Source organism: Pan troglodytes, chromosome X (assembly GCF_028858775.2).
Source record: "Pan troglodytes isolate AG18354 chromosome X, NHGRI_mPanTro3-v2.0_pri, whole genome shotgun sequence".
Taxonomy (NCBI): domain Eukaryota; kingdom Metazoa; phylum Chordata; class Mammalia; order Primates; family Hominidae; genus Pan; species Pan troglodytes.
In genome coordinates, this window is record NC_072421.2 from 16,323,899 (window position 1) to 16,346,199 (window position 22,301).

At 44.3% G+C, this 22,301-nt stretch overlaps 1 protein-coding gene across 11 annotated transcripts in view; it reads left to right on the forward strand.

The window, feature by feature from the left end:
• The window catches only part of CA5B (carbonic anhydrase 5B), a 107,392-nt gene that overhangs the window by 55,495 nt on the left and 29,596 nt on the right, over positions 1 to 22,301 (forward strand). For 8 of the 11 annotated variants that reach the window (XM_063804835.1, XM_063804839.1, XM_063804838.1 and 5 more), the window contains one exon: positions 17,760 to 17,954. In XM_063804835.1, the coding sequence (XP_063660905.1) occupies positions 17,813 to 17,954 (142 nt within the window). In that variant the 5' untranslated portion in view covers positions 17,760 to 17,812. Of the gene's footprint in view, positions 1 to 6,074; positions 6,178 to 17,759; positions 17,955 to 21,753; positions 21,799 to 22,301 lie in introns of those variants that run through there. The other 3 variants (XR_008541952.2, XM_001139130.7, XM_016942981.4) reach the window with 2 other exon arrangements.

Sequence of the window (22,301 nt, forward strand, 5' to 3'; positions counted from 1 at the left end):
CCTTATAATCCTAGCACTTTGGGAGGCTGAGGTGGATGGATTACCTGAGGTCAGGAGTTCAAGAACTAGCCTGGCCAGCATGGTAAAACCCCATCTCTACTAAAAGAAAAAAAAATTAGCCAGGCATGGTGGCGTATGCCTGTAGTCCCAGCTACTCAGGTGGCTGAGGCTCGACAATCTCTCGAACCCAGGAGGAGGAGGTTGCAGTGAGCCAAGATGATGCCACTGCACTCCAGCCTGGGTGACAGAGCGAGACTCTGTCTCAATTATATATATTATTAACACTGGAAAACCTTAAAATGATGGTGATTCTCTCTTGCTATGGGCATTCAGAAGCTTAGAGCCAAATCTCTGGCCCACCTTTAGCAAGGACATTTTCCTCTGTGCTAAGAAGGAAAAAGTTCAGGCTTGGTGATTTGTTTATTTTATCATTGGCTGCATTATTCTCTTTCCTTTAAACTTCCCTTTCCGTGGTTCCTTCAGCTATTTCTTTTATCCAATATTGTCTTTAATTTTGTAAACTGCCTCAAGTCATTTGTGGAAGAAGATGAGCTGTTGCTAACTACATAAAAATGAACACAGTAACTTAATACAAACCATATTTGGTCCCAATTTTTGTTTCTGTTTTCAGGCAAGAAATGTCTTACATTTGAAACATTTTCTATAAATGGGGCAGAATTCTCAGGGTCAGGGTGAACTTAATAAAAATGTTTTGTTGAAAAATTGTTCTTTTCTCTGTGCTCCTTCTAGCTCAACTTTGTGAATGTTCCCACTGTCTTCAAGGCAGAAATAGAACAGAAGGTGGGAAAAGAAGGGAACTAATATGTGATTCTAAAATCTTTACTGTTTAAAAAAAAAAAGTGAAATATTTATTGCTGCTAGATGAAGAATTATGTGTAGCAAATCTTGCTGCTATGAGAGGGAAAAAGTGTAGCTCTATACACAAGTAAAAAGGGCATACAAACAGTGAAGATTTATTGTGTAAAAGACTGTAGTAAGTACTATAAATGTGGCTTCCTGTGTTTGCTGCCCAGAAATATCCTACTAATCAGATCAAGAAAGCCTGGCTATGAAAAAATATGGCATCCTGGCCAGGTGCGGTGGCTCATGTCTGTAATTCCAGCACTTTGGGAGGCCCAGGTGGGTGGATCACCTGAGGTCAGCTGTTCAAGACCAGCCTGACCAACATGGTGAAACCCCGTCTCTACTAAAAATACAAAAAATTAGCTGGGCATGGTGTTGCATGCCTGTAATCCCAGCTACTCAGGAGGCTGAGGCAGGAGAATCACTTGAACCTGGGAGGTGGAGGTTGCAGTGAGCCGAAATCAGCCATTGCATACCAGCCTGGGCAACAAGAGCGAAACTCTGTCTCAAAAAAAAAAAGAAAAAGAAAAAAGAAAAAATATGGCATCCTAAATAACCACTGTGTTTAATGACATATCAGATTTTACATTCTAGTTCAAGCTTATCTCAGCTTGAACCAGAGTACCTAGCAGTTCATAGGCTAGCACTTGAGTAGCACTGCCTTCTATCATTTATAGTTTAGTTCCTGGCATATAACTAAGCAGTCGCTGAACAGATAAAGGAATTAATGAATCATAAAATCATTCATTTAGCAATATTTAAAGGGCATTTGCTGATGCCCCAGGTACTGTGTTAACTGCCAGGAGTACAAAGTTGGGCAAATTGGTCAGAGTCCCTGCTCTTAGGGAATTTACATTATAGTAAACAACCAACCAACAAATAATCAAATAATTTCAAATACTGAGAAACACTATGAAGAAAATAAAATAGGTAATAGAGATGGAGAGGTGAAGCTGTTACTCAAAGTGTCTTTTTGTTTTGTTTTGTTTTGTTTTGTTTTGAGACGAAGTCTCGCTCTGTCGCCCAGGCTGGAGTGCAATGGCGTGATCTCGGCTCACTGCAACCTCCGCCTCCTGGGTTCAAGTGATTCTCCTGCCTCATCTTCCTGAGTAGCTGAGATTACAGGCGCCCACCACCGCGCCTAGCTAATTTTTGTATTTTTAGTAGAGACAGTGTTTCGCCATGTTGGCCAGGCCAGTCTCGAACTCCTGACCTCAGGTGATCTGCCTGCCTCGGTCTCCCAAAGTGCTGGGATTATAGGCATGAGCCACCGTGCCAGCCTCAGAGTGTCTTATAGAACCTCAGGATTGCATCTCCTGGCAGCATGCTTGAAATCTAGAATCTCAAGTCACATCGCCGAACCACTGCATCAGAGTCTGCATTGTAACATGATCTTCGGGTGATCTCTGGGCACAGTGCAGATTGAGGCTCTGGATACAACTTCAGATATGGTTGTCAGGAAAAACATATCTAAAGAGGTGACATTTTAGCTAAGTACTGAATAATGAGAAAACTCCAGCCATGTAAAGATCCGAGTAAAGAGTGGTCCAAACAATGGGAACAACAAAAGAAAATGTTCAGAGACAGGAATGAACATGGGAAGACCAGTATAGGTGGGTCAGAGTGAGAAAGGGACCTGGAACTCTCTACACTCTGGTATTTATCAAAAACCCTGTGGTGAGAAATGATTTATTTATTTATTTATTTTTGAGACGGAGTTTCGCTGTTGTTGCCCAGCCGGGAGTGCAATGGTGCAATCTCGGCTCACTGCAACCTCTGCCTCCCAGGTTCAAGCAATTCTCCTGCCTCAGCCTCCCTAGTAGCTGGGATTACAGGCATGTGCCACCATGCCTGGATAATCTTCTATTTTTCGTAGAGATGGGGTTTCTCCAGGTTGGTCAGGCTGGTCTCAAACTCCTGACCTCAGGTGATCTGCCCGCCTTGGCCTCCCAAAGTGCTGGGATTATAGGCATGAGCTGCTGTGCCTGGCCACGAGAATTGTTGATTTTGAGTGACTGCACAAAGTTCTGCATGCAAGACCTCTATTTCTACAAAGCAGAGGTACCAGGTAGGTTATTGCATGCAGCCACTTACCTATCCTACACCCACAGCATTGTTAACTGAGTACAGAACTTTTTCTTTCTGAGCCTGGACAAAGCCCCCAAACTTCTCAACATAGTTATTCAGGCAGCTACTACAAATAGTTCAGAGTTAACATGTGAGTTGAAACCTATTTGCCATCCTGGGGAAAGATGATCTAAATGCTACCCTGGATTAAGCCAGACCATTGAGGGCTTGTGTATTCAAGTGAACAGAAATATATTGATGGTTCATGGAATTTTTTTTTTTTTTTTGAAACAGGGTCTCAGTCTGTTGCCCAGGCTGTAATGCCGTGGTGTGATCACGGCTCACTGCAGCCTCAGCCTCCCTAGGCTCAGATGATCCTCTCACTTCAGCCTCCTGAGTAGCTGGGACTACAAGCATACATCACCACACTCAACTAATTTTGTAGAGATGGGGCTTCACCATGTTGTCCAGGCCGGTCTCTAACTCCTGGGCTCATGCAATCCTCCTGCCTCAGCCTCCCAAACTACTGGGATTACAGGCCTGAGCCACTATGCCTGGCCAATTCATAGAATTGATTTAATGCACTGTGCTTTGTGATTGTGCCAACAGTTTCCATTGAGGGGATTTGGGTGTCACTCCTTATGACACATAGTTCCCACTAGGCTCACTACATCATCTTTATGAGGAAACTGTATTTCTCTCAGGACTAAAATTCAAGAAAAACTGCTTCTATAAAAGCAAAACAGCCGGGCACGGTGGCTCCCGCCTGTAATCCCAGCACTTTGGGAGGCTGAGGCAGGTGGATCACCTGAGGCCAGGAGTTCGAGACCAGCCAGGCCAGCATGGTGAAACCCCGTCTCTACTAAAAATACAAAAATTAGCTGGGCATGGTGGCGGGCGCCTGTAATCCCAGCTATTTGGGTAGCTGAGGCAGGAGAATCACTTGAACCCGGGAGGCAGAGGTTGCAGTGAGCCGAGATCGTGCCATTGCACTCCAGCCTGGGCAACAAGAGTGAAATTCCATTAAAAAAAAAAAAAAAAAAAGGCTGGGTGCAGTGGCTCACACCTGTAATCCCAGCACTTTGGGAGGCCGAGGCGGGTGGATCACCTGAGGTCGGGAGTTCAAGACCAGCCTGACCAACATGGAGAAACCCCATCTCTACTAAAAATACAAAATTAGCCGGGCGTGATGGTGCATGCCTGTAATTCCAGCTACTCAGGAGGCTGAGGCAGGAGAATCGCTTGAACCTGAGGGCCGAAGGTTGCAGTGAGCTGAGATCGCGCCATTGCACTCCAGCCTGGGCAACAAGTGCAAAACTCTGTCTCAAAAAAAAAAAAAAAAAAAAAGGAAAAGAAAAAAATAAAGCCAGTTTTTATCTTATGAACAGTAAAAACCTAAAAATGATTGCTATTTCCTCTTTTCTATGGCTATTCAACAGCTTAGTTAGGGTCAAATTTCTGGCCTACTTCTGACAACTGTTCTGGATCTGATGGAGTGCAAACTTAAATGTTAATCTTATCATTGGCCACATCATTCTCCTTCCATTAAGCTCTCCTTTCATTGGTTCCTTCCCCTATTTTTAAATCTACTAATGTCTATATTTTAGGACACTGCCTCAAATCATTTGTGGAAGAAGGTGAGGTAGAACTACTTGTACAAAAATCAACTCAGCAATTTATATAGACTGTATTTGGACCAATTTCTGTGAATTCATTTTTCAGGCAAAAAATGACTGACAGTTGAAACATTTTATAAATGAGGCAGAGTTCTCAGGGTCAGGGCGAGCATAATGAGAGTGTTCTGTTGAAAGTTGTTCTTTTCTCTGTGTTCCTTCTAGCCCAACATTTTGAATATTCTCACTGTCTTCAAGCCAGAAATGCAAGGGAGGAGAAGAAAAAAGAACTGTGTGATAGTAAAATCTTTATTGTTGGCATATGAAGCAATATAAGTAGCAAATTTTACTTCTACAAAGGGGGGAAATTATATATTTCTATACATGTGGAAGAGTAGATATTCAGTGAAGATTTATTGATAATTTATTGTGTAAAGAAATGTACTAAATACTATAAAAGTGGCTTCCTATGTTTACTACCCCCAAATATTCCTACTAATGACCTGAGATTACCAACTCCTTTTCCACCTATTAACCTTTTGCCACATCTTCCCCAATTTTCTCATCCAAACCCAAGTTGGGGCAACTTCAGACTGTAAGCTTCTTGAGGCTTGTCTTGTTTGTCAGGGGAGCATGTACTCAATAAATGAAATTTGCATGAATGAGTCAGAGATTTATGTACACAGGGGAAGAAAGCTGGTTATAGCTTCTTCATATTTTTCACGTGGACCCAGAGTTGTAAATTGAGGGAAGAAGGATAGCAGAGTAATCTCAAAGCACAAAGTGGGGGTGATGTCTTCACACGCCCTCAGCAGCAACGGGGCACTGGGTGCCTAGGAAAGGCCATCTGGAGGAGACATCAGGAAGTAGAGGAATTCTGTTTTTTCCACTCATCTGCCTAGTATTTAAGGTCGGCTAAGAGGCTAGAAGGAACACATCCACAGTTCTGCTTTAGAGGATATGAAAATTGGGCTGGAAGGAACACGGGTCCACAGTTCGAGTTCAGAGGACATAAAAACTGGCTCAAAGAAACTCGGGTAAATTGGACATGAAAACTAGCGGGAAAGGACACGTTCAGTGTTTGTTTCCCTACTGAGTCACCTGTTCCCAGCACATAAAGTCGTGGTGTTTGGAGATGGGAGGAACCGAGGGAAAGTCACTTTTTAGATAAGGCTCTGAAGCCCCAGGTCTAGTTTCAATCCACAAATGCGGCCAGCGGCGAGCAGGAGGAGGGAGGATTGGTCCGGCGGGGGCGGGGCCAGAGCAGGGCTCAGAGGCGTGGCCCAGGCTAGAGGGAAGAGCCCAGGGGGAGCGCAGAGGCGGGGCTAGGAGGTAGCAGGGGTGAATGGGGGCGTGGCCCGGGCGAGAGGGGCGTGGCTGTAGCTAAAGGGGTGTGGCCAGGGTGGAGGGCAGAGACTGGCACAGTTTGGTTGGGCGTGACCGGGGCAATAAGTACGGACGTAGTGGGGCGTGGATCTGCCAGGTGGGGGCGTGGCCTCCATTGAGGGGCGTGGCCCTGGTATGTGGGGCGTAACAGGGCACGAGGGGGCGTAGCTTCGATGGCCGGACGTGCAGGCTGCGGATCCCCGTAGGCGAGCGAGCGGCTAGGTTCGTGATCTGGAGAGACGCTCAGGTAAGGACGGGTGGCCGAGAGGAGTGGGGGGCGACCAGGGACAGGCCGATCCAGACAGGGCCGTGATTCTTCCCACGACTCCCCGCTCTGGCGCACCGGGTTCCGGAGCTAGGAGAGCTGTTGATCCTGCGAGTATTGTCTGTGTCCCGGCAGGGCGCCCGGGAGTACTGAGTGGGGCCTAATGGGGTGTCGAACTCCCCCACCCCAGCCCTCTTCCTCCACTATGGGAGTTACCAAACGGCTGTCATCCTTTAAGGTTCTTTGCACAGGACGCGATAACAGCTGTTCCAGAGAAAAGGGGGTGGGGGCGCGGTAGGGCAGTTCCTTGGTAGGTAGGGTTGCCAAGGTTGGTTGAATCCAAATAACTCCAGAAAGTCCAGCCTGCTGTGAAATAGCTAGAGACGGGGGTAAGGGCGACAAATCTGAGGTTGCGGTTCCAGAAACCGAGGCTCAGTAAACTGGAACTCCCTCAGATCTGCATTGTATCCGCACCGCCCACTATGCTAGGGGCTGTGGAGAGACTCACAGCCACTCACCCCCAAGACAGGGTATCAGCATCACAACTGTGCCATGCGAGCAAATCTGAGCCTTCTTCACCCTGCAGTTCTTTATTCTGGCCTTTTTGTTTTGTGCTCAGCCCTAAAGCTGAAGGAGAGGAACCTCCAAATACAAACCTTGTTGGTTTTCGTGATTCTTGTGGCATTCAATGTTAAATGCTTCTGCCCTGAGGCTTGTGGCGATTGGTTAATATTGATGTCAGTGCCTTTCCCTCCTGTGTATTTTCGCTGGGAAAGTTTGAGAGATAAGGGGAGTTGATGTGTACAACTTAGTTTGAAAAGAACTTGTTCTCTCCTAGCCACTGAAAACCGCGTTGCTTTCTGCTTCCCATTCTTCCTTTACTGATAATCTGGCCATCACTCTGCTGTTTAAAAGTCTTGCTAGAGTATGGAGACAAGTAGTGCTATTTCTGTGGTGAGAGAAGCTGCCCCAGAGCATACCCTTGAATTGTCCCTGCACATCTCTCAGGAGTGGCCAGTCTTCTTGGGTATGTTGGAAGTGGAAAACCGTAAAGCTTTCTAGGAATATTTTTTACTCAGGTTTTTTTTTTTTTTTAACCTCAGCATCAGGGTTGGAATTCACTGAAATGCCAAAAGCAGCAAGGGCACCGTTCTCTGTGCCTGTACACACCTGCCCTCTTCTCCCTGGAGCCAGGCAAAAAGCTGCAACCACTCACAGTTGGAACGCAGTAAAGGTTGAGTGAATTGTGAGTGAATGAATGAATATGAATATTTGGGAAATTTGACGGAAAGGGGAAAATGCATTTCATCTGATTGGTGGCGCTGGGCAATTAATTGCAGCACAAAGAGCAGTTATTAGAAACATATTTTGAAACCTTTGGCTACCACACATTGGGATCATGCTCACAGGGAAGAAGTGGGTGAGAGGGGGAAGCTGAGCTTTCTCAGTCAAGATATCGCAGCATAATCTCTAATTTAGATTTCAGGGAATTGCAAAAAGGCTTGTTGCCTTTTGAAATCAGGTGGTGATCAAAGGAAGGGTCCAACTGTTGAAAATGAAGGAATTTTTTTCCAATGTAATTGTAACCTTTAGTCAGAGTACATTCTTTTTTTTCTGTCTGTTTTGCCTACATATGAATGCGTTAATCAGGCAGAGTTCAAGCTGCTTGTCATTTAATAAATACAAGATTTATGAATGATTCATTGAGGGCTTTCAAAATCTTTGTTTCCACACATTTCTAAGTCTGGAAAACAGCTAAGGGGCAGGTTAGCAAAATCCAAGGATATACATAAATCATCAGTGATGGCAAAGAGCATATAACACAGAAAGCTCCCCTGTAGTCCATCGAGCCCAGGGACCCATCTTTATGGACAAACTTATGTACGGACAGATTCTCCCTGAAATACAGTAATGTATGGTATTAGTTGATATGTGCTATGTTTGCTGGTTAAACATTATTTTTGGTTTCACAAACTTGGGTTTTATGAATGCAATGAGTAAGTTTAAATAACCAACTCTTAAAAAACTATAACTTTTAATTTAACAGAGAGGATAGACCTTAGGCCTGAACAAAAATAACCTCATGTATTGTTATAGGTATTGCAATCTAGCATTAGCTAAATTGAATTTCTGTTTACTTGGATTTTCCTGGAACCTCCTTACCTGGATCTTCCAAGCTCTGTGCCTTCCTTGATTGCCTTTGACTGTTTGTTCTCAGTCTCAGAATCCTTCATGGCTCCTTTTTGTGAGTCTCCCTTGATATACCTGTAACTGCTGGGAGGAGGGGATTCTCTTTCTATCTGTAGCTTCCTGACTGCTCCTGAGCACCAGAGCTGTGTTGCCAACTCTCTCCTAGACCTTTCCTCTCAGCTATCCCATTGACACCTTAAATCTAATATGATTAGAGGGCTGGGCGCCATGGCTCACGCCTGTACGCCTGTAATCCCAGCACTTTGGGAGGCTGAGGCGGGTGGATCCTTTGAGGCCAGGAGTTCGAGACCAGCCTGGACAACATGGCGAAACCCCGTCTCTACCAAAAATACAAAAATTAGCTGGACGTGGTGGTACGCCTGTGGTCCCAGCTACTTGGGAGGCTGAGGTGGGATAATCACTTGAGCGTGGGAGGCGGAGGGTACAGTGAGCCAAGATCATGCCACTGCACTCCAGCGTGGATGACAGAGACCCCATCTCGTTCTGTTTTTCTTTTTCTTTTTTTTTTGAGACGGGGTCTCGCCCTGTCACCTAGGCTGGAGTGCAGCGGCACGATCTCGGCTCACTGCAACCTCCGCCTCCTGGGTTCAAGTGATTCTCCTGCCTCAGCCTCCCGAGTAGCTGGGCTTATAGGCTTGCACCACCATGCACGGCTAATTTTTGTATTTTTAGTGGAGATGGGGTTTTGCTATGTTGGCCAGGCTGGTCTGGGACTCCTGCCATCAAGTGATCCACCCTCCTCGGCCTCCTAAAGTGCTGGGATTATAGGCGTGAGCCTCTGCACCTGACCCAGAGACCCTGTCTCAAAAAAAAAAAAAAAAAAATCCCATTTGATTAGAGGTATGACCTGCCATCATCTTTCCCTTCCCTGTTTCTCATGACAGGTTTGTGGGGGGTTTTTTTGTTGTTTTTTTTGTTTTTTTTTTTTTGAGACAGTGTCTCGCTGTGTCGCCCAGGCTGGAGTGCAGTGGCACGATCTCAGCTCACTGCAACCTCTGCCTCCTGGGTTCAAGCAATTCTCTGCCTCAGCCTCCCGAGTACAGGCGCCCGCCACCACGCCTGGCTCATTTTTGTATTTTTAGTAGAGACGAGGTTTCACCATCTTGGCCAGGCTGGTCTGGAACTCCTGACCTCTTGATCCACCCGCCTCGGCCTTCCAAAGTGCTGGGATTACAGATGTGAGCCACTGTGCCCGGCCTAACAAATTCTATTTTTCTGTACAGGGATTCATCCTCGTCTTACTGCCAGCATCACTCCAGCCATTAAATGAGATCTTCCTCCACTTCTTCCTTTTATTCTCCTTTAACTGAGTGACAGACCCTACGTTTTAAAAATCACAATGGCTATCTTTGAATACCAAGTACCCTGTCCAACTATACTGTCACTGCCCAGTTCAGTGCTTCATATTCTCTCACTCGGATTATTGGAGTTTCACTTCAAACTCCACATGCTTAAACCTGAGCTACTTATTTCCCACCCAAAACCTGTTTCTCCCACTGTCTCCCCTATCTCAGTTTATGGTAACTTTATCTTTCCAGTTGTGTAGACCAAGAATCTTCCAGTAATCCTTAACTCCTTTCTTTCACATCTTATGGGCTGTATATTCAAGATATATCAAAATTCAACCACTTCTTACCACCTCCACTGTGACATCTCTGGATTAGTTCAAGCCTTGGATTATCCCTAAAGGGTTTTCCTACTTCTTTCCTACTTCCTGCTTCTTTCCTTTTCATCCCTGTTTCTACTCCCCAAGGCAATTTTCAACAGGACATGCTGTGATGTTTTTCTGTTTTTTTGGGTTTTTTTTGAGACGGAGTCTCGCTCTGTCACTCTGATGCCAGGCTGGAGTGCGGTGGCGCAATCTCAGCTCACTACAACCTCCACCTCCTGGGTTCAAGCGATTCTCCTGCCTCAGCCTCCCGAGTAGCTGGGATTACAGACGTGCATCACCATACCTGGCTAATTTTTGTATTTTTAGTAGAGTCGTGGTTTCACCATGTTGGCCAGACTGGTCACGAACTCCTGACCTCCAGTGATCCTCTCCTCCCGCCTCGGCCTCCCGAAGTGCTGGAATTACACTCATGAGGCAACACGCCCAGCCTGAGTGATCTTTTAAAAATGTAAATTACTGTATGTAAATGTAAAATGTTACTGCTCTGCTCGGAAACCTCCACTGTCTCCCCTTTTTACTTAGAGCAGTGATTTTCAACCTGTGGTAACCCTATTCCCCTCCCGCAGGGGACATCTGGCAATATCTGTAGATATTTTTTGTTGTAACAACTCTGGTATAGGGTGGAACTGGCATCTATTGGATGCTAGCCAGTACCGATGCTCCTAAACACCCTACAATGCACACAGCATTCTCCCACAACCAAGAGTCATCTGATCAAAAATGTCAACAGTGCCAAGACTGAGAAACCCTAACTTAGAGAAAGAACCCTTGTAGTAGCCCAGAAGTCTTGATCTGTCATCCATTACCTGTGAACCTCATCTCCTACTGCCTTCCTCCTGGTTCACTCTACTCCTGCCATATTGGCCTCCTTACTATCCCTTGAATATGCCAGACATACGCCCACTTCAGGATCTTTGCCCAGGCAGTTCCCCACGCCTGAAATGTCCTTCCTTTAGATAGCCATGTAACTAATTCCCTACCTCCTCCAATCCTTTGCTCAAATTTTATCTTCTCAGCGAGGCCTCCTGTGAACAATATATTTAAAAATATAACACCCTCTCTCAAGTGGCACTCCAAATTCATCTTACCCTGCTCCACTTTTTACATATTCAAATTGTCTCTACAACTGACTTGTTTATTACATTTGTTGTTTATTACCTGTATCCCCTACTAAAATGTGAGCTCCATAAGGGTAAGGGCTTTGTTCTGTTCCCCAATGAACCTAGAACCATGTTTCATACTTAATAGATGTTCAATTGATATCTTAATGACAAAAATAATAAAAGAGTGATAGACTGAATGAAGGATGGTTAAAGGAATCACCTCCTCACTGACTTTCCTGGCTCCACTCACTCCCATCCATCCCGTATTCCATTGTCAGAGTCATCAGAAACCATCACTGCTTTCTCCTGTACCCATGGAATAATATCCAAAAGCCTTCCAGTCTCTTGGAAGTTCATATTCCCCAAATTAATCTCAAATCCTCATCTAGCCCCACCTCCTGCTGCATCCCCTGGGCATCTGCTTGGCCAGTGCATTGACAAATATTAATAGCAGACTTGGAATGATGGGAAGTTCAGAAATACTCTTGGCTTTCTTTCAGAAAAACAGGTTTGAGGTTTGTGGGGTTTTGTTTTTGTTTTGTCTAAAGGAGAAAAAGAAAATCTTCAGAGTCAGGGTCCCCTACAGTGAGATCAGCACCATTCTGGGGCACAGATAGAGGTCCAGACTTTTGGACCACTACAAGCAATCTACCACTGAGTGTGGAGGAGAATGACTGAGAGGGTGAAGGTGAGGATGAAGTCAGGCCCTCTGGAGCCCTCCTGCCCCCTAGCCCTAGAGAGTCAGTCTGGATGTACAGGAGAAACTTCCTCTAGGCCAGGCGTCATTGGCCTCCAGCCTTGGTGTCATGCAGACAGTGTGATTGCAGAATGCAGGGCAGTCCTCAAGGCATGACCATGGCCCTGGCCGTCAGCCCCAGCCTGCCATGCCTCAGTGCTTTCTGGATGGCTCTCTGTGGAGCAGAGTCAAGGGTCATTTCCCAGATGTCTCTGAATGCCATGCTAACAGGCCTCAGACCCACCCCCCACCAACAGCCTCTTGTGCAGGGCCCTGTGCCTTGGCCTCATGTGTGTTCACTCATCTGTTCGTACAGCTCTCCTGGCTGGCGGCCATGCCCTTGGCCTTGTCTTATCACAACCTTCCCTTTGAAGGCAGAGCCCACACATCCTTTCTGTTGACTTTGCATTGTACTTGCCATCATCTTCCCAAAAATTACTATGTCTCATTCTAACTCGATTGTGAGCAAGAAAGGAGGCCTTTTCCACTTGTTTGCCCACATCCCCCTGACACTGGAATTGTTTATTGAGTAAACCTAAAGTTCTTCCCATTTTGACTCCAGTTGTTCTCTTCGGCATTGGGGCCTCATCATCCCCTGCCACCTCCTCATCGTCGCGGAAGGTTCCCCTGTCCATCCCTCTGCCTTTGCCTCCCTGTTAAATTGTCTCTCTCCTACGATACATTTTTCAGATGCCACCCTTTCCTGAAACTTAGAGCCCCTGCGCCACATATTCCCATTGCACTAAATCAAGGCTGTCATTGTGTCCAGCTTTGATTAAGAAATTTCTGTTTATGGCCAGGCACGGTGGCTCATGCCTGTAATCCCAGCACTTTGGGGGCCAAGGTGGGCAGATCACCTGAGGTCAGGAGTTCGAGACCAGCCTGGCCAACATGGTGAAACCCCGTCTCTACTAAAAATACAGAAATTAGCCGGGCATGGTGGTGGGCGCCTGTATTCCCAGCTACTCTGGAGGCTGAGGCAGGAGAATTGCTTGAAGCTGGGAGGCAGAGGTTGCAGTGAGCCGAGATCGCACCACTGCACTCCAGCCTGGGTGACAGAGCGTGACTCTCTCTCAAAAAAAAAAAAAAAAAGAAAAGTAAAGAAAAGAAAAATCTGTTTAATTATACTAAGTAAAATAAGCCAGTCACAGAAGGACAAATACCGTACGATCCCACTTACGTGGGGTATCTAGAATAGGCAAATAAATACACAGAGACATAAAGTAAAAGCGAGATTGCCAGGGGCTAAGGGATAGAGGAGGAGCTCTTGTTTAGTGAGTACATAGTTTATGTTGGGGATGATGAAAAAGTTTTGGGTACAGATGGTGGTGATGGTTGCACAACATTATGAATGTATTTAATGCCACTGAATTTGTACATTTACAGCTGGTTAAAATGATAACTATTATATATGTTTTATCACAATTTTTAAAAAGGTAACAAAAAAGAAGTATTTATTTAAATAGTTTTTCTTTGTAGATTGCAAGCTTGTGGGAGTGGGGAAAGCATGATCTTTTCATCTTTACACAGCACAGTGCTCGACATGAGATAATCACTCACTGTTGCTTCAGTTCAGGACTGGAAATCAATGGAAAGGAAGAACAGTTAAGGCAAGCTTTCCCCATATCTTTTAGAAGGTTTTGAAATTTCATTTTAATGTCAAATCAGTTTTATCAGAGGGAATCCTGATTAGTTGCAGTTGTTTGTTTGGGGATATTTATTGACTTTAAAAGAAAACAAAAAAATGATACTAAAAGTCATCCAAAATGACTATTTTCTTAGCTTTTTGCATTTATATGATGGGTAGCATTTTAACAAAATCAATTTGAGTAATAATAACTTGTATTTATATAACACTTAGCAGCTTTTTCAGAGAGCTTTCATAGCTTGCACCATTTGAAGCCACAGAAAGCGTCAACTTCTTTTTTTTTTTTTTTTTTTTTTTTGAGATGGAGTCTCGCTCTGTCACCCAGGCTGGAGTGCAGTGGTGCAGTGGCATGATCTCGGCTCACTGCAACCTACACCTCCCGGGTTCAAGCGATTCTCTTGCCTCAGCCTCCTGAGTAGCTGGGACTACAGGTGCATGCCACCACGCCCGGCTAATTTTTTGTATTTTTAGTAGAGATGGGGTTTCACCATGTTGGCCAGGATGGTCTCGATCTCCTGACCTCATGATCCACCAGCCTCAGCCTCCCAAAGTGCTGGGGTTACAGGCGTGAGCCACTGCACCTGGCCAAACTTCTTGTATAGTGTAACTGAGCAACTATTTTTCCTGCTCCTTGGGTTCTAGATTCTTGCATAAATTTAAGGGTGTACTTTAAGCATTAATCTTAACCATTTCAGTTCATATTATTGTAACCACTCAAGGGATTCTTCCTGCCTGCTGCACAAAGAAAGACCACGGGGCATTGTAACCGCCCAATGAGTTCACATTGCCCGCTGCCTGGACAGAATCGATTTACCAAGACAGGGGAATTGCCATGGAGAAAGAGTAATTCACATAGAGCCAACTGTGTGGGAGACCAGAGTTTTATTATTAACTCAAATCAGTCTCCCCGAGCATCCAGGGATCAGTTTTTAAAGATAATTTCGCGGGTAAGGGCTTGAGAAGTGGGGAGTGCTGATTGCTCAGGTTGGAGATGGAATTGTAGGGGATTGAAGTGAGGTTTTCTTGCTGTCTTTTGTTCCTGGGTAGGATGGCAGAACTGGTTGAGCCAGATTACGGGTCTGGGTGGTGTCAGCTGATCCATCAAGTGCAGGGTCTGCAAAATATCTCAAGCACTGAACTTAGGTTTTACAATAGTGATGTTATCCCAAGGAGCAATTTGGGGAGGTTCAGACTCTGAGCCAGAGGCTGCACAACCCCTAAACTATAATTTCTAACCACTAGCTAAGTTGTTAGTCCTGCAGAGGCAGACTCGTCCCCAGGCAAGAAGGGGGTCTTTTTGGGAAAGGGCTGCTATCAATTTTGTTTCAGAGTCACACCATGAACTGAATTCTTTCCCAAAGTTAGTTCGGCCTATGTCCAGGAATGAACAAGGACAGCCTAAAGGTTAGAAGCAAGATGGAGTTGATTAGGTCTGATTTTATTCACTGTCATAATTTCCTCAGTTATAATTTTGCAAAGGCGGTTTCAGCATTGTAGTAAAGAAAGAGTTTAAGTAGACACGAGGCTGGCCACACCATGTGGGAGATGGAATTAGTACTGAAATAATCTCCTCCAAAGCTCATAGGTTACGGGTTTTTCAAAGGCAGTTTAGGGGAATGGGTGGAGGTGGCTAGGCTTGCTGCTGATTGTTTGAGGAAGAGATGAGATCAAAGTGTCCTTTGATTTCAAAAATACAATGAGGGATAAGTTGATAGGATGTCTGGGAATTTGCTTCAAAATAAGCTGGGGAGGAAAAATGGCAGGAGGGGGGATAGAAGATGTATAAATAAAACTTGATTGGCCATGAACAGACAATTGTTGAAATGGAATATTGGGTACGTGGGTGGTTTTATTATAGTGTTCTCACTATACTTGTATAAAATTTAAGTTTTCCATAATAAAGTTTTTCTTTGTTAAGAAAAACAAAGCAGAGTGAGATTCTAAATTGAAGTTGCCAATGGCCTATTGTTCTTTAAGTCTGCTCAGTTAATTCAGTTAAGGAAGTTATTTGAAAACAGGGTGCTAATGACACGGTTTTGTTTTCTCGGTGTCTCACACGGAGAAGATTAACCACACGGACACACACGTGGAGTTCAGGAGAGGAAAGTTTAATAGGCAGAAGAAAGGAGAGAGGAGAGCAGCTCTCTCTCTTGCGAGAGGAGAGCAGCTCTCTCTCTTGCGAGAGAGGCGTCCAAAAATGGGACAAGTGGCGGACTGCAGCAGATTTTATAGGCAGGCTTGAGGAGGCGGTGTCTGATTTACATAGGGGCCACAGATTGGTTCGACCAGGTGTGACATTTACATAGCACGCAGGAAGGCTGGTCGCCCCACCCTAATCTTATTTTGCAAAGGGGCTTTCTACTTGGCCAGTGCCATCTTGTCTGCTCCTTACTGTACACTTGGCTGGCAAAGGGAAGATGAAGCCGCCATTTTGAACATGCCTAGTCCTATGTAGTATTTTTCTATTGGCACAACTGCCAGCATTCACCTGTGCAAGCTTCCAGCTTGCTTGTCTATGTCTGCAGCTCAATTTTACAGGCTGCTCTTTGTTAGAAAAGAAAATGATTTGGGGGCTGCTTTTTATTAAAAGGAAAACCTTACTGAGGACTCCCATATCCTCACTATCTGCCTAAGTAATTTCTTCTTAACTCCTATATCACTATTATTTAGCTCAAGGCACCATCAAGATAATCCCTTGAAAGTTGATTACCAGTCCATGTTTGATATCCTGAGTCAAACATTTGCATCTCTTAAATAAGGTGCATTTTGACATACATGCTCCGTTCAAAAATGTATATACACAAACACACACATAAAACTATAAGCAGGCCAGATGCAGTGGCTCACACCTGTTATCCCAGCACTTTGCGAGGCCGTTAAGCAGGAGGATTGCTTGAGTCCAGGAGTTCGAGACCAGCCCAGGTAATATAGTGAGAACCCCCCACCCCGCCAACCCCCATCTCTAAAAAAAATAAAGTTAGCCAGGGATGGTCGGGCACAGTGGCTCACACCTGTAATCCCAGCACTTTGGGAGGCTTGAGGTGGGAGGATCACTTGAGATCAGGGATTCAAGAACAGCCTGGCCAACATGGTAAAACCCTATCTCTATGAAAAATACAAAAAAGAGCCTCTGCACAGGTTGGAGGGAAAGAAAGGAGTTGGAAGATCTGAAGCCCACGTAGCTGGTGGGCAGGCAGGAGTGCAAATGGATGTGAGGCCGAGATCTTAGCAGGCCCAGAGCACATGGCCTTGCAGCCACACCACAGTCATGGTTGCACAAAGGATGTCCTGAACATCTGTTTGAATGTGTCTCAAGTACTCAGACTAAACACTTCTAAATCTGTAGTGGAATGAATGTGTAACCAAGAAGAATTGATTTTTTTTTTTTCAAAATTTCAGAATGGAATAGGGATAGTTTTCAGGGAAAATGGATGAAGCAGTATTGTGGTGGGGAAAGTGTTCAAAGTTAATATTACCATAACTTCAGAACACCATAGTGAATACCTTGGAAAGCATCATCTTCATCTTCTGAGACTTTGACTGTGACCATGTGAAAGGTAGAGAGAGAATTCAGGATTAACTTTGTCTGTTTTCCCGTGTTCAAGGGCCATTGTGTTACACCTAAAATTGGCAAAGAGTCATAGATTATATTTAAGCTCAGATTTCAAAACTGTCCATGACTATTTTGGCAGGATGTATCTTGGGTTTTTTGTTTTGTTTTTGTTTTTGTTTTTTTTGTTGTTGTTTTGTATGCAATCTAGATGCAGATGTTTGTTTTTAGTCAGCCTGGAGGGAGCTTTAATGTTGGGGTTCTTCGTACATGTAAATACCATGCTGGATAATTAATTGGGATTTCCTGGAGCAATTTTTTTTTTTTTTTTAAGAAACTGTACTGTAAACAGTTTTTCATTCTTGTGGATAAAGAGAAGCTTTTCTCTGGATTTCTAATATTCGCCAACCCTGAGGGAAAGGCAAAGCATGTGAGTCAGTCCTCAGGACCCTCCCTGCCCTCCACTGAGGGGACCAATGAGTTTGAGGAACAAGAGTGGATAAACCGTTGACTCTCATCTGCCCTCCCTCCCTCCACCTCAGGGTGTGTACTGCTAGTCTGAACATTGTCCTGCTTAGAGGTTTCTCCATCATCTTAAGTTTCTGTTGTTTACAGCTTTCCCTCCTCTGCCCTCATCCCTCTAGATTATTAAGTTCCTGCAACTTAACTGGGAACTGATCAAGATTTCAAGCTAAAGATGGTGGTGATGAACAGCCTGAGGGTCATTCTTCAAGCCTCTCCAGGCAAATTGCTGTGGAGAAAGTTCCAGATTCCGAGATTCATGCCAGCGAGGCCCTGCAGCCTCTATACTTGTACTTACAAAACCCGGAACCGAGCCTGTGAGTACACCACTTCCTTAAAGAGAACAAAAAGGGCTCCAGCCTGAGTGACAGAGTGAAATCTCATCTCTTAGAAAAAAAGAGAAAAGAAAAGAGGGAGCAAGTGTGCAAGAGCAAAAATACTCATCTTTATAATAATCACACATGTTAAACATTTGTAGCTATGCTGTCTTTGGCTTTCCAGCGTAGGATTATATGCCTTATGAACTGTGAAAATAACTGTTTCTCTGTTGATTCATGAAAGTAAATGTAGAATGTTCTTTCTTGACTAATTTTAGCATGTTAAAATGATGTCATGCAGAAACTGGACAAGAGACAGATCCCGGTTTTTAATATTTTGGAACCTGTTGTTTATTATTTCTTGGTAGCAATTGTCTTTTTTTTTTTTTCTTTTAAACAAAGGTTGATCCACGAACCACAAATTATTTCTGGGAACCTTAAGTTTCTGGAAGTTGCATGTAAATGTTTGTAAACAGTTTACTAGCTTCAACGTTCTGGAATATTCTGTCCTGAGTTAGGAATTACTGAGTTAATTCTAGCTGATCAGTTTGCAAGTGTGTGCTCTGCTGTAAGGATGGAAGATTGAGTGAGGCAGGAAATGGTCTTCCTCACACCTCTCTCATCTCGTTCCCCTCCTGGAAATACAAGGCATTGCCCATGTCCGGATGTGGCAGGGATTCTCCACTGCGGCATGATGGACATTGAGGATGGATCATTGTGTGTTGTAGGGGGTTGTCCTGTGCCCTGGAGGGTCTTTAGCAGCATTCCTGGCCTCTGCCTACTAGTTGCTAGTAGCACCCTCATGAAGCTATAACAACCAAAACTTTCTGCAGACATTGCCAAACATGCTCTGCGTGACTGCCCTAGAGAGGGCAGTTGAGAGAATGGGAAAGGATAATGTGTGTATTTGTGGACAGATAACTTTGAGTTAATGAAGAGATGAAATGGCTAAGTATTATCATTAAGGAGGAATTTTTCATGTTTTCCATTATTTAAAAAACATCGGCACAGAGTTTTCAAATGTTGGACTGCATTGAGGTCTAGGTTTCTCCCCTTTAGTGTTTATTTTCTTTGACCCCATATGCACATAATAAAAAGACTGAGTAAGAATGGAATGCTTGTAAATTAGTAATGCTAATCTAGCTACATCCAAGGGCTTGAAACTGCTCTACAAATATATTTTCACTGTAAGTTTATTTTGTTTCCTTCAACATTGACTGTGTTCTTTTTCAAATAAACGGACCAGAGGCATAATAAATTTCTGGTTGCTAGGTGTGGTTTCCTACAAACATGCCACATCCTACTGAGACTGGCTTATTCTGAACACTGGCACTTTGTGGTCTACGGTTTATATTGGAAAGTATTAATAGTTTTGCTTTTTTTTTTTTTTTTTTGACAGTTGAAATTAAACATCCAAATCCGGTATACGTATGTAGTTAGGATAGTTTGCTGCTTTTAGTGCTGACAAAAAAAAACAAACAGTAGTGGCTTCGGGAGGGGCAGTTTTACTTAGTGAATTTCCCACAACAGATGACATGTTCTTGTTTCTAAGTTACTAGGAAAAACAGGGGACAGTCACCATTTGATTTTGTTTGTAGCATATTACACTGTTCCAACCTGTTTGCCCCAGGAATAATATTGTGGTCTTTGCTGCTCTGGGCCTTCGAGCAGGTCCTATTTCTATGTTCTAGACCCTCGTCTGCTCAATTGTAAAGACAATTCTCATTGTTTCTGACAGCTCAATACCCCAACAGAAGGCCAATGTACACTTGTGACCAAGAATGACCCCAGATTCTTGAGGGTTTGAAAAGATAACGTGTTAATGAAAAAAGCCAAATTCTAAAATATTTGAAGAGGTTCATTCTGAGCCAAATATGAGTGACTGTGGCCCATGATACAGCCTCAAGAGGTCCTGAGAACACATGCCCAAGGTGGTTGGGTTACAGCATGGTTTAGGGAGACAGAAGTTACACGCAAGACATAAATCAGTACATGTAAGGTATACATTGTGAGGACGAAACTCTGATTTTTTTTTATCTTGCCCAAATTCCTATCTAAGGGGTCTGGGGAGCCATGCCCCACAAATCATAAATTCTCACCAGATAGGTTTTATTCAACCCTATATATCGTGATTTACTTTCCAAGCTGACTTTGGCATAACATTACAAGACAAAGAAGAAAATCAAAATATTTTACCCCAAAACATGTTTCTTTGCCATGTTTTGAAATAGCCCTGCAAAGCTGTTCTGCGTGGGGGAAAATTTGTATCTGTAAAGAATCTCTGGGCCAGGCGCGGTGGCTTACGCCTGTAATCTCAGCACTTTGCGAGGCCGAGGCGGGCGGATCACAAGGTCAGGAGATCAAGACCATCCTGGCTAACACGGTGAAACCCCGTCTCTACTAAAAATACAGAAAATTAGCCAGGCGTGGTGGTGGGCGCCTGCAGTCCCAGCTACTAAGGATGCTGAGGCATGAGAATGGCGTGAACCCGGGAGGCGGAGCTTGCAGTGAGCCGAGATCGCGCCACTGCACTCCAGCCTGGGCGACAGAGCGAGACTCTGTCTCAAAAAAAAAAAAAATCTCTGTTAACATAGCTAGATCTTTTTTTTCCAGACCCTCCCAATCTAAAGAGATTAATTAAGATCTGAATAGGAAATATTTCTCATCTATTGTCTCTAAGGGCAGCTACTATAAGACTTCAAAGGAACTTTGATCTCCACAATCTTTATCTTAACCTGAACATTCCCTTTCTACCAATCCCAGGTCTTTAGACAAACTCAACCAATTGTCAACCAGAAAATGTTTAAATTTACCTATAGCGTAGAAGCCCCCCCAACCCCCACCCCAGCTTTGAGCTGTCCCGCCTTTCTGGACCAAACCAATGCATTTCTTAAATGTATTTGATTGATGTCTCGTGCCTCTCTAAAATGTATAAAAACAAGCTGTACCCTGAGCACCATGAGCACATGTTCTCAGGTCCTCCTGTGGGCTGTGTCACAGGCCACAGTCACCCATATTTGGCTCAGAATAAATCTCTTCAAATATTTTACAGAGTTCGACTCTTTTCGACAACACTTGGTTTGGCCTAGAAAGGTAGGACATCTCTAAGCAGGGGCTTACAGGTCATAAGTAAGTGGATTCAAAGATTTTCTGTTTGGCAGTTGGTTGAAAAAGTTAAGCTTTGCCTAAAGAGTTGAAGTCAACTGAAAGAAATGCTTGAGTTAAGATAAGGGGGATTGTAGAAGCCAAGGTTCTTGTTATGTAGATGAAGCCTCCCAGTAGCAGGCTTCAGAGAGATTAGATGGTAAACATCTCTTATGGGACCTTAAAAGGTGTCAGATCTCTCCTGGATCAGGAAAAGACCTGGAAAGGGACAGGGGCTCTCTACAGAATGGACATTTCTCCCACAAGGGATGGCTTTGCAGGGCCATTTCAAAATATGTCAAAGAAATATATTTTGGGGTAAGGCTGGGTACAGTGACTCATGCCTGTAATCCCAGCACTTTGGGAGGCCAAGGCAGGTGGATCACCAGAGGTCAGGAGTTTGAGATCAGCCTGGCCAACATGGTGAAACCCCATCTCTACTAAAGATACAAAAATTAGCCAGGTGTGGTGGTATGCACCTGTAATCCCAGCTACTCAGGAGGCTGAGGCAAAAGAATCACTTGAACCCAGGAGGCAGAGGTTCCAGGTGAGCTGAGATCGCGCCATTGCACTCCAGCCTGGGCGACAAGAGCGAAATTCTCTCCCAAAAAATAAATAAATAAATTTTGGGGTAAAATACTTTGATTTCTTTCAGAGCCTGCTGTCTGTCATGTGATGCTCTACCAGGGTCAGGTTGGAGGTAGGTATTGTATTGCTACAAAGATTCTGTTATGTCAGTCTTATGATCTCTATTTGAGTGTTAAAGCTGGTCAGTTGTGCCTAAACTCTAAAGGGAGGGTATATAATGAGGCATGCCCAACCTCTCTTCCCCTCATGGCCTGAACTAGTTCTTCAGGTTTCTTTGGGATCCCCCTGGCCAGGGTAGGGGGGATCCATTCAGTCCATTGGGTAGCTTACAATTTCATTTCTGGTTCACATGTGCAAAGTCCTTAGCTAGTGATGTCACGCAGTGAGGACTCAGTGTTGGCAGCTACTTCTAGTACTACAGTTGTTACCATCATCATAGGCTCAGTGCCTGCCTCAGTTGTTTAAATCTGACCATTTTAAGAGGAGGCAAAGCAAAATAAGGAGTGAATGAAAGTAGGAGGTTGTGGCAAATTCGGAAAGCAGCATTTCAGGTCAGCCCTGTGCTCTGTGCTCATCATATCTTTGAATCTTTGGCTGTCAACTCAGATTGCTGTT